Raw genomic sequence first — 12,572 nt, forward strand, 5'->3', positions numbered from 1 at the left:
GTAAGGTGGCTAATTCGGGTATCTCCGCCTAACGTTGCCTCTCCCTGTTTCAAGATGCTAAGATCTCTTTGTTGATAATGCGCTAACGCAAAACGGGACATCATGGAGAAGAATTAACTTCTTGACATGCCATGTAGAACAATGACATTAATATTGCGTAACAAGGGTTGCCATAGACTTCATGCGTTCTAACTGATTTAACGATTACTCACTCTTACTTGGTAAGCTAGCAACACTACCCATACGAATTTACCACGCATTCTGACGTTTTTGTACCAAAGCACCTCGATGCAAGGAACCTTTTTGTCTTCTTCTTTCGTGTTTACTTGTTACGAATGTGAATTGTTCGACAAACTTCGAGGGCATGTTGGGCGTACAACTTCTATATCGTAAAGCTTTGCATAACCTGTCATTCGGTCGTGGCAGAGGGTAAGAGAGTGACAGGGGGGGGGGGGTGTGCTCATGGGACACACCTAGCATAGTATATGCACACTTTAGGGCTACGATGAAAGATGACATGATATGGTCAGCTGAAATGAATTAGATCAGCCTTGTTCAGCTTGCCTCTTCATTATTACTCTTCTGTCAAAACCTTCTCTCTCTCTTCAAATACTGCTGACAGATTCATGGTATTAACTTTCGACGGTTACGTCATGGCTGCACGCGTGACCAACAAAGGCTTCCTGAATGCTGATCATTCGCAACGGTATATTCTGAAGGCCACATACCACTTCACTCGTTACTGTGGTATGGTTTCTCTTCCCATTGTGTTTACTGTCCGAATGATAAGGACGTCAGTAGCTAACTTGTATGTGTTTTGGGAACATCACAATCAATCAAACATAACGTGTCATGTTGTGCCTGTATTCAAGAAAACATGGGAGAGGCCTTTGTCCTGCAGTGGACGTAGTCAGGCTGATGATGATGATGACTGCGATAGTAATATTCGTAAGAACAAGGTCTCCGTCAATACCAATGCCGGACGTTTCACTAGCCGAGCTTTTCGGCTAATGGCAAAATACACTTAAGAAAACAAAATTTTGTCAATAGGCACCCATTTTCTGATTTGTCCATGTGCCTTTGTTTCTGGGCCAGAAATAAAACCACCGGCGTGCCGTCTTCCTTTCCAAGCGGCGTGTCCGATACTCATCTCTTCCCTGTGTTGTCTGACCCTTTGCAGAGCTCGTGATGGGCGACATAGCCATGTCGCGGGAGACGTACCGACGGCGAAGCCGGCAGGCCAAGCTCGGGGTCGGCTTCAACTTTATGGACAGGGGCCCCAGGTTCCACAGCAAACGGTGAGTGTCACACGTTCTCCTCGCTCACCCTTCAAGAGTACACAGTAAGTTGAGAGGCTGAGCGGACCAGCAGGCCCAGCGGAAGAGCGGAGTGGCGAGCGGAGTGCAAGACAAAATTAAGAATGATTGAAGACAGCGGAGCGCATTGCTGCGCCGCCTGTTGAATGCGGTTGAGACTATTGTTGTTTGACTGGAGGCTTTGTCTGGAGAATGCTCGCACGCTGGTCCGCTGTGCACCCTCCGCTGAGGGAATGAAATGAGCGGATGAGTGGTTCGCTCCGTAAACGGGGTTGCCACTGGTGGCCACTTTTCGTCAAATTGGCGAATTTGAGAGGCCCGTGGCGACCTGAACTTACACATGGTGAAGATTTGGCGATTTTCGGCTTCGGTCTCGACCGAGCAATGCATTGTATACTCAGTGTCTTTAAAAGGATGGGTGACACGATTTATTCTTTTTTGGTAATTTTAGACCCTCCTGTAGAAGGCACAATTTAGTACGTTTCTCCTGTTTCTCGTGTGTATCGTGTTTATCTCCTAATTCGCCAGGGTCTTGGAGGTTCTGGTGCGTGCGTCAGCAAACCTCCAGAAACATTTATGCAGTGTACTGCTTCGCGAAGCGGTGGTATTATACTGCGTTTCTTCGAGCCTTTAAGAGCTTTCAGTTTTTTGAGAGTTCCGCTTCTGAAGTGACTAGGTAATGATGCGTGTTCCAACCACATCTCCAGCTGTCCTGAATAGCTTGTCGGCTACTTCACTGCTGTAGTACCCCTTAATTTGGTGCGTAGAGTTCAAATTTGTTATTAGGGACTTTTAGCTGACCGCATCTTGCTTCTCGCTTTGCGCAGCCAGTCGGTGGTCACGCCACTGCGCATGCGCTATACACTGAGGCGCTGAGCGTCTGAGTAGACCGTCGAAGTGAGCGAATGATCACGTGACGCAAAGAGAAACGACTAAAACGGCAGCCCCCTGTGCCGCAACTCCGCGCTGTTCGGGAAACACGGTGGTTGTTCGGCAAACACGCAAGCATCGACGGCAGTTCAAGACACACAAGGATCTGTGTTTCTTCCGAGAAGCCGTCGCAGCCAATCCCTTTGAGAATTCGCGCCTGTGAGGTGGTGTTTCTTGAAATGATGTAGAGATGACACTTGGGACCATCAAGGAGCGTGTTTCTTTCGTATTTCCGTCAAAGAGACTTCACGAATCTTCGATAGTAAGCGACTTTAAATAACAATAGAAACAATTTATTATTTAACAGCAGCCACCATTCCACTTATTCATAAGAGCTTTTTAGTTTGATTTGCTACAAGACAACGTGGTGAACGCGCTGCATCATGTCAGGGCATTTGAAACGCGTTTCGGCCGCCTTTAAGGCATCGATTGTAGTGCAGCTCCAAGTGAAGATGACAAAAATTTTAAAAATGCTTATGCGTCAAGCAGTAAATGAATTCACACTCTTTTACAACAAAATTTTTTATCTTGCTGCAAGACAACAACTATGCTTATTTTCTTTTAAACAACTTTCATGCCGGTGGCGTCGCAATAGCGTTTACTGAACGACGCTCGGCTTAAGCTAAAAACGTCCTTGCGCTCCGGCAACGTTGAGCATTTGAGCGGAAAGGGGAACGGAGCACGCAAAATCGGTCAGCTAAAAGTCCCTAATAACATACTTTTTTTTTGGGGGGGGGGGCAAAAAGTCGGGCTTCTTTGGGCAGCCTTCCGAAACTGTGGTGAGGCGAACGTATAGCGTCAGCATGATTACACAGAAAGCTTGGTGCGGGCATTGCGGCAGTTACGCAGTACTTTCGCATTTATTTCCGTTGTTTTTTAGTCAAGTCCTTTCGATTATCGGACTCACGATTCCACTACAGTGAAATTCTCTAAATTTGCTGAAGGGCTATGCGCGGTGTCCCTCTCTTGTTGCCGCGACTGCTTCATCCGGTATTCGCTACAACTGAAACCATCACGAACTTCTGCGCTAGCATTCAAGGGCGCTGCTTGTGCATGCATGCCCCTTCTCAGCAGTGCTCCCATGGTGAAGTGGGTGATGTGACTAGTATTGAAAAACGTCAGTATAATTTAGGGTTCATAGATGGTACCCCACTAGATGGTGCTATATATAATTAGAAATATTTATTACCACTCCACGTATATATAGATTATCGACTTTTTTGACAAAATTTGAAAAAAATAGCGCCTTTTGGCGGCATTTTGTTCAACGTTTTGCAAATTTCTCTCGAAAGTCAGTGGCCACTCTGGCTAGGACGGCTCCGATCCCATGCCCACTAGCATCGGTTAGGACTTCTGTCGGATCGGATGGGTCAAAGTGGGCCAATATAGGTGGAGTTGTCAGGAGTGTGATGAGGTTAGAAAAAGCGGCAACTTGAGCGCTACCACACGTAAATGTAAAGTCTTTGTTCAGAAGGTCAGTGAGCGCTCTAGGTAGGGTTGCGAAATATTTCACGAATCATCTGAAATAGGAACAAAGTCCTACGAAACTCTGGACGTCTTTGAATGACTGAGGTACGCGAAAACTCGTGACTGCACGAATGTTTCCTGGTCCGGCAGCACACCTCATGCGTCGACAAGGTGGCCCAACAACGTAATTTGCCGGCGTCTGAAGTGGTACTTCGACAAGTTTAATTGAAAGCCTGCAGTGCAGATTAAGTCCAGGAGGAGGAGGAGGACGCAGGGAAGAAATGAAAGGTAGGGAGGTCAACCAGAAGCACGTCCGGTTTGCTACCCTGCACTGGGGAAAGGGGAGGGGGGATTGAAGTATAAAAATATCTGACGAACGCTGAAGGTGGGTCTGAAATGTTGGGGAATATACAACGATATCGTTGAGATAACAAAGACACGTTCACCATTTGAACCCTTGTAGCGGAGAGTCCATCATGCGCTCGAACGTGCCGGGGCGCAGCATAGCCCAAACTTCATAACCTTGAACTAATATGGGCCGCCGGGAGTTACAAACGCCGTATTCTCTTGGCCTTTCTCGTCGACAGCAATCTGCGAATAGCCAGAACGTAGCTCTATTGAAGAAAAGTATTGCGCATCGTGGAGACAATCGAGAGCGTCATCAATGCGGGGCCAAGGGTCAACGTGCTTTTTCTTGATTTTATTCAGATGGCAGTAATCAATGCAGAAGCGCCGCGTAACATCTTTCTATTTAACGAGTACAACGGGGGATGTCAAAGGGCTCGAGAAGGGTTCAATACCGTGCAATATTACACCCGGTATGGTCGACGGTGAATGGAAAAAGGATCACCTGTCTTAATGCGGCGGCTTACGAGTGAAGTCTGGCTGAGTGGACGGCTGTCGATGTCGAGTAAGCTGCGGTATGAAGCCAGACGGCGGCATAGCGCGGCTGACTGCTAAGGTTTGAGGTCCGGGGCGATCATGGAGCGCAAGGTCGCATCGAGGCACGTGGCATCGTGCGGGTTACATGGGTCATCGGGACATACGTCTATCGCAAAACTGGTGATGTGATCGTCTACTAAGGGTCTCAACGTGGCCATCAAAATTCATTGAGGTACCCCTTGCTTCTTAAGACCGAAATTTATAAGAGGAAAATATGTTTGGTTAGAAGCGATGGTTACGACGGAGTGTGGCCCTGTGATGTCACGCGTCAGGAGAACATCACGTATGTACGTCACGATATAATCACCATCAAGCATGGGAAAGGTTGCTGCGAATTCCACAAATGTGAGATTTTTAGGTGGTATCCGGAGGAAGTCAGTGGTATAGAGCCAATGCGCAAGTTTGAGGCGAGAATCTGGAATAAAAGGAAGTTCTATAGACAGAGAGCACCGGCGGGACAGTCTATCAGGGCAGAATGACTCGATAGGAAGCCTATCCCGCATATCAGGTCATGAGGGCATTTTTCGAGCACCGCAAATTAAACGGGAACACGGGAGCCGGCAATGCTAACACTATCGGTACACATTCAATAGACGACCACAGCTCCACCATCAGGCATACAGATGTCTTTAGTAGCAGCAGGCGTGAGGACTTTTTTGAGTGGGCGACACAGATGAACACTCATTATGGACACTTGAACTGTATAGTATCGACTAACCCCGTCGAAGAAAGACCGTTTACATACACCTCAATCAAGGTACTATTAATAGGGAGCGTATCGAATGATTGGGTCAGTCGAAATTGATGCAGCAGTAGTATGCCGTACACTCTACAACTACGCTTCCGTGAATCCATTGACAACAAGTTCGACTTTTGTGATGAAGTTTTGAGCCCGAATTCACAAACGTGACCTGCGCTAAATAATATTGAAGGTGAATATTTTCCCCAATAACAATGAGCGACACGTCGCTATAGCGAAGCCAGCTAACTAAAAGAAAAGCGCACTCAAGAAAGTGATGTTTTGGGGATTCGGTTCCCGGTGACTGGCTTCACAAGAAAGTAGGCGCTGCAGACCGGGCCGCAGGAATTATGGGGCGCGCTGAGTCGGCCAAGGTGTCGTCTGGTTTGCTTTATCCACTTGGCCAGATTCGGGCCGTTACAATCCTGTTTTGAGTTTCGCTAATTTTGTTTGGGCTGATTCAAACGATTTTATATGAAAGAGCTTTCATCGCACGTGCAGGCGGCGACATCGGCACCGGGAGCGCGCGGGCAAGAACCGCCGACGAGTCCGCGCCGCCCCTGCGAGGCCCGAGAGGCTCTGAGACCACGCCGTCATCCCATATGAAATTGAGTCCAACTTCAGCGGTGAGTTTTTCGGCGTTTTTTTTGTTCCTCGACACAACGATTGACCTTATAGACCGCGGCCGTGATGCCCCTGCATTAACGATCATTTTTAAGAACCTAAAGGGGCCCTCTAACGCTTGAAAACATCGGTGCCGACTGCATAACTGGGCCCCACCACGGTGGTCTAGTGACGAAGGTACTCGGCTGCTAACCCGCAGGTAGCGGGATTGAATCCCGGCTGCGGCAGCTGCATTTCTGATAGAGGCGGAAATGTTGTAGGTCTGTGTGCTCAGATTTGGGTGCATGTAAAGAACCCCAGGTGGTAGAAATTTCCGGAGCCTTCCACTACGGCGTCTCTCATAATCTAATGGTGGTTTTGGGACGTTAAACCCCCCATATCAATCAAATGTGATCGTGGCATTGGATCAAAATAGGGATTACTATTGGATTTATTTTTTATTAGCCTCATGTGTCACTCAAAGCCATAGGAAATAAAGCTCTTCGACTTTTCTAGCTTGAAAACTGCAAAGGCGGTCAAAGAATGTTCCGAATCTCATGTGCTGAAGTAAGCGCGCTGGCGACACTCCGGGCACTGTTACTTGAAGAAACAAAAAGAAAAATGTGTAAGAGTGTTGATAAATTTGCGTCATTGCAAAAATAAAGATAAGTAAAGCTACAAAACATTAAAGAAGCGTTCGTGAGCTGGCTAGTTTCGCACGTGTCGTTCCTCTTCAAGTACCACATTGTGTGTTACCATCGCAACACCGTCCTTAATACGCTGGACGTAACAGGCAATATGTCATGCGAGCTCCCTGTGTGTTAGAGCTTTCAGCTGATTTCATTGGGCAGCCTTCCTACGTCAGAGGTCGAAGGAAACACAGTATAAGGTTAGCTCGTGGAAATCGAGTATTAGGTAGGCATTTATTTCACTGTATTTTGGTATCTCTACGCTGAATAACTTTCCACTGCTTGACTCTATCGCTGCCTTTCTTGTGGCACTGATCTATCAAGCCTTCAGTGTACACAAGCAACTACAAAAAGCATGTAAAATAATGAAGTCATGAAAAGTGTTAGAGGACCCCTTTGAAAATACCTATGAGCCACCAAGTTGTGCCTCAAACTTGCCTAGAACTAACTTGCGAGGGCTTCTACAAAGTATGCATAAAAACGCATTGCTGAATGCTCTACACCTAGAAACTATAGCCTTAAGGTGATGCTGGATATTCTATTGCGGCAAGTTCCGTAATTATTCTTAACGTGGGAAGGATTTATGCCGTGCCGCACTCATGGCATGTGCTACAACGATCTTTCTAACAATTTGTTTGCCATGCCAAGCTAATACAGTGAATTCTGAGGGTAGCATTGCCTTAGCCAGGCAAAGGGAACAAACTGATAGATTTTAGAGGCAGCCGAAATTCAGAGTCTGAGTGAAAAAAGTGTAAGCAGGTCTTCCAATTGCCTCTCTAATATGTAAATGAGCTACCTATGGCACATACCTTTTCAGTAGTTAAGTCCATGCTTTACACTGTTCTTTAATTTAATTTTAGTTTTTAAAGTATTATATCTTTTTTATCTTTTCTGTGTGTGCCCCCTTGACTTCTCTGGCTTTACTGCGTTTGCCTCAGTTGGGTTTAGAATCTTATATATTTTCACTTCTTTCATATCGAGGGCGTACCTTTGTGGCGTAGGAATTTCAGACCGCGTGGTTAGCTTCGGTTGAATGTCTTTTTGGCAAAAAATTCTCACGTGGCTTTCACCGTTTCTTTTCTTCGTGTTATCTTTCGGTTGTTTAGACACGTGCCTACAACAAGGTCCTGCGTTCAAATAATAAATTAGTTATGAGTTCAGCGCTGTGTGTGTTCTTCCTGAACGTTTCATTCCTTTTGCGCTGATAAATCTACGTCAAGCAACTGACAGCTAGTGAATTTAAAACGAAGTACAGAAGGCTCACAACCTCTTTTATTTGAACTGTCACGCCGGCAGTGGCGTATCTAAGTGAGGCGAGAAAGAACGTATTCTACTCTGTAATGTCAGTTTCCGTCAACGGTGCAAGTGGCGCAAAAACAGTGACCGATTCGGTTCGAAACGGGCGTTAAATACTGATTTGGCGAAGACGCATTTTTCTTTGTATCTGAAAGTCACTTGCTCTAAAACTTCGAAAAAAAACGGGTCTCGGGTTGTCACTGGTCCCGTTAATTCGGGAGGCGATCGCCGGGCTAATTCCAAGGCCCGAAGTATCGGCTTCCGAACCACACCACGAAAGCCTGGAAAATTTAGAAGTGGTCCTTTTTGGCGCGCCAGCGGACGCCGGCTGTGGCCCAAAGAACAAGTCAGAGCCGAGAGTTGATAAACAAAACAAAAAATATTCTCAATAATGGCAGATAAAAACGATACACAAATATGCACACTCAACAATCGTTGAATACAATATGTCACCAATCAAACAACGTACTACGCAGTACAATCAACCACACTCGAAACAATGGACGCAGACAACAATACGCACTACAATGCAGTCGCATGCATCGAACAACCAAGACACTTAAAGACTAAAGAGTTAGTAAACTTATTCAGTCCAAAGTACTTGGAACAAAAGTCTGAATGATACTCTTCCGAGAATCACTCACTCAAAGTCCAGCGTTGTTGTCGTTCCGCTGCCCCCGAAGTTTCTCTTCCAGGAAACCTCGCGTCTTCAATTGGCCACTCTCCAAGCTTCAAACTTCTTCGCCGGAAACACGTCGGCTTCACACACGCAGCTGTTGCCACGCGTCTTCGCTCGATAGTGGTAGACACACGCTCTTGCCTGTAGCTCGAGCCTTCACCCATCAGGTGGAAATCCTCTTCTTCTTCTCCTTTGTCACGGAAGACAAAAGGCTTCACCCACAAGGCGGAACACCCTACACACTCTGGCGCATACTTTCTTCTTCTCCTGCTTTGTCACTAAGGACAAAACCTTCACCGACTGACGCGGCGGGATAACCTACGCACTCCGGCGTTAACTTCCTTCTTCCGCTTATCTCCCATCTCTGCTGCTCGGTTAAATACCTTCAACGCGAGATTCCAGAAAATTCTCATCATTTCGTCGGCGCGATACGCAGCGAAGGCTGGGGGAAAGGGCGAGACGATGCGGGGGCCGTTTGCGACGGATGACTCAACCCCGCATCACTACGCCCCTTTCCATCGAGAAAATTCCAGGGCTTGCTCGGCCGCTGACGCGAGGAGGTTTCGTCGGCGAACCTACGCTTCCGAGGGAGAGAGTCGCGCGCCCGGGGAGTCTTTGGATGTTTGTTTTCTTTTTTTTTATCGTTGACCTCGCGGCGTCACTCCGGCGTTTCATCGCGAGAATTTGGCGGCGCGCCCTTTTTGAGCGCTCGTTTTGTGACACGGGTATTGAGAACGGGAGACAGAGTTTAAAAGTTTAAACAGCGGCTGACTGCACTGTGCAGAGGCAATTGCCAAAGGGAACAAAACGGGACGCATGGCGAGAGTTTCAATCCTTCCGGGTCCAGCAGACGCTTATGGACTTGAAAGACTGTTTGAGGGGGGGTGTGGCATTCAGAATTCTATATTCATGCCACATGACCTACAATAAACATCTTGCGACAACCATGACGACTGTGAGGAAACGGCCGGGCAAGGCTTCTCCGGGTGTGCTTGCGCAGCTATATCAAAACGTTCATGACCGTCATCGACATATAGAATGATTGCTCCTTGCAGGCATGAAAAACATCCGAAGTCACTTTCAACACTATGCGTTTTAATTAAACGCGTTGTTCCGATAATAAAGACTTGCGGAATGTATGACCGACTCCGTGAGTTTTACGGACTTGCATGGCGCTTGGGAGCAGTTGTTGTGCTTGCAGTAAGTTGGAGAGGTTGGTAGTATCAAACAATCTATAATTAGAATATGCATTGTTTCCATCGTTTTACAACGCTTGTACTGTGTGTTTCCCGTCTTGTTTACCCACAATATTTACCAACTCCAAAGGCAACGCTAGAAACGTTGATGCAATAAAGTTTGAAAAATTACAGCAATTATTGAGTCATTATTGTCCGTTATTGCTGGCAGAAGTATTCACCCTGTATTGAACTTGGCTACACGGCTTTTGCACTTTTAAGGAGAAATTGAGTGAGTTCAGTAAACTTCGTTCAAGATAAAGTGTAATTTATATGCAAATTTCTCAGATCTGAATGTTTGGTCATTTTTTTCTTCAAGTATTTCTTTCTGCCTTGTTTTGCACTCTTACAGTTTAGAGAATCTTGATGATTGGCGGACTATTTGCAAAGGCGGCTAACAGCATGGAGGGCATTAGCTTTACTTGACACGCTGTACCCAGACGTTTTTTTTGCACTCGAGCTTTGCATAGGCTTACTAAAGTTAGAGCTGTCACAAAAGGAGTATTGGCAGGCTATATTGATAAAGAAGAGCGTATTCACGCCGTGTTGAGAAACAACCACGCTAAATATATGGGCTATTATCAATACAATAGACGATATTACCTTGAATAGTGTGTCAACATATTCAGCAGATTGTCTTTCTACGAATGTAGTTGCTATTTGCAGTATTTTCAAAGAAAGTTGAATTGGCCATTGCGTTCTTCTCCGGTACAGAGATACATGAGCCCACATGCTGCATATAAATGCATGCATAAGAGAAGAGTAATGCACTCGTGCGCAATCGGAACTTTGCGACGCCCGGCGGGGCGAGCTATATACCCGTCTCCGCATGGAATGACGGCCACAGGGCCGGCTGGCTGGGCAGGCCATTAATTAAAATTGATCGCGTCGTCGCACCCTCGGCACAATGATCGCGCCTCGTGCGATTGCCGGGGCGTCTCAGCCACCATTGATGCGCCGGCCCGAAGGAGCATGCTCCTTGCAGACGTCGATTCTTAATTCGCTATACGCAGTGGAGTGGAGGCCCAGCTGCCGAACAGAGAAGGCCGTATAGCTGCGACCGGCATAGCCCGAAGCCACTCGCGCACACTCCATTCCCACTGCGCTATATAGTTGCGTGCACCGATGTAGTATACATAACGAGTTTTTGCGCATTCTGGAGCCTTGCGTGGCAGTGGAGTTCAATTTTCTTGTTCGGAGGGTACGCCTTGCGTTATTGAGTATTGCATGGACAATTTCCACAACAGAAGCTGAGGGCCAGAAAGAGATGCTACCACGTTCCCCTTTCGAGTTTCTGTTCTCGCGTGTCGGCGCTGTGCATGCGACGCAAGGGCTTCTTGCCTGGCTTTCTTTGACTTGTTTCTTACGGATAACAAATACAAAGCCACGCGCCCCGAGCATAGTGCACGGTCTACTCACAATGTACACGCACATACGTTTGTACGGGCCACTTTTTTGCCTCCTAAATTTACATTTATTGCTCGTTCTTCTGTTCTTTTGGGTGTTCTTCTGGGGCCGTCATTACAGACGGTCAAGTGTAGCTAGCTCACTTTACTCGGGTAAGTAAAGACGAGCGCGCGCAGACGACAAACTCGGAAGAAGTATATGTAAATTCACAACATGGAGCGACACACGGAGCTCGAACAACTTCACCCGCTGCGCTTACAAACGGCGTTGTGGCGGCGTTGCGGCGAAGGCAACAATGCTGCACAAAACTGGCCCCCCGGTCGACGACCCAAAAGGCTTGCAATGCAAGAAAATTAGGCAAGGGGGACTGTTACGAGAGACGAAAAATATTGCGGTGCACGGTGACCCACCCTGTTCTCGGGAGATAAGCGGATGACGAGGCAGAGCGCGTGACAAATGACGCACAGATGAAAAGTAGGTGAGGCTGTCTGCAGCAATGTCGCCAAGAAGGTGAAGATAAAAAAAATTGCCCGCAGCTTCCCTCGGGGGAACACTGAGGAGGATGCGGAGCATATAATTGGTTAACGGGGTGTTAAAGTGCGACTTACTCGGGTCGATGGCTAAATTGGTTAACGTGGTTGTGAAATGGGGTGTTAAATTGCGACTTACTTGGGTCGATGGCTAAATTGGTTAACGTGGTTGTAGGAGGGGGTGTTAAATGAGTGAACACGTACACACGTATGCGAAAGGACGGCGCTGGTCGAAGGGACGTCGATCATTGTGTTTGTGGATTCGTTGGAATTTATTTCACCGCGACCTTGGACGTCGACGCGCCGTACAAACCAACCGACGAGCGGCAACTGAGTGAGCGAGCGCCGACCTTGAGTATATATACAGCGCGACGGCGCATGCACTGTCAGCTGTTGAATGTTCTCGAACGAGAAGCGCGCGCGCGGCACAGATGGCGACGGCGCGACGGCGCATGCGCTGTCAGCTGTCGAATGTTCTCGAAGGAGAAGCGCGCGCGGCACAGATGGTGGGCGACGGCGCGACGGCGCATGCGCGCGCGTCAGCTGTCGAATGTTCGAGAAGCGGTGCGGACGGCGCGGACGGCGCGGACGGCGCACTACAAGGCGCGAGTATAAGATGCTTCCGCATCTAAAAGGAAGCAAGAGGCTGCTGCAGGAGGGTCGTTGGGGAGTTGGGTGGCTCAGACGGCGTGTACAGTCTTCGCCGGGAGGGAAAGGGGCTGTCCGAATACAGTGAAGG

General features: G+C 47.7%; 1 protein-coding gene across 1 annotated transcript in view; it reads left to right on the top strand.

Moving 5' to 3' along the window:
• The first annotated feature begins 653 nt into the window (after positions 1–653).
• Positions 654–12,572, top strand: part of LOC119161863 (protein tolkin) — a 420,624-nt gene continuing 408,705 nt past the window's right edge. Inside the window, 3 exon segments of the mRNA XM_075876846.1 lie at positions 654–747; positions 1,181–1,298; positions 5,896–6,020. Coding sequence (XP_075732961.1) covers positions 654–747; positions 1,181–1,298; positions 5,896–6,020 — 337 coding nt within the window.

This window comes from Rhipicephalus microplus, chromosome X (genome assembly GCF_043290135.1).
Source record: "Rhipicephalus microplus isolate Deutch F79 chromosome X, USDA_Rmic, whole genome shotgun sequence".
NCBI classification, from domain to species: Eukaryota; Metazoa; Arthropoda; class Arachnida; order Ixodida; family Ixodidae; genus Rhipicephalus; species Rhipicephalus microplus.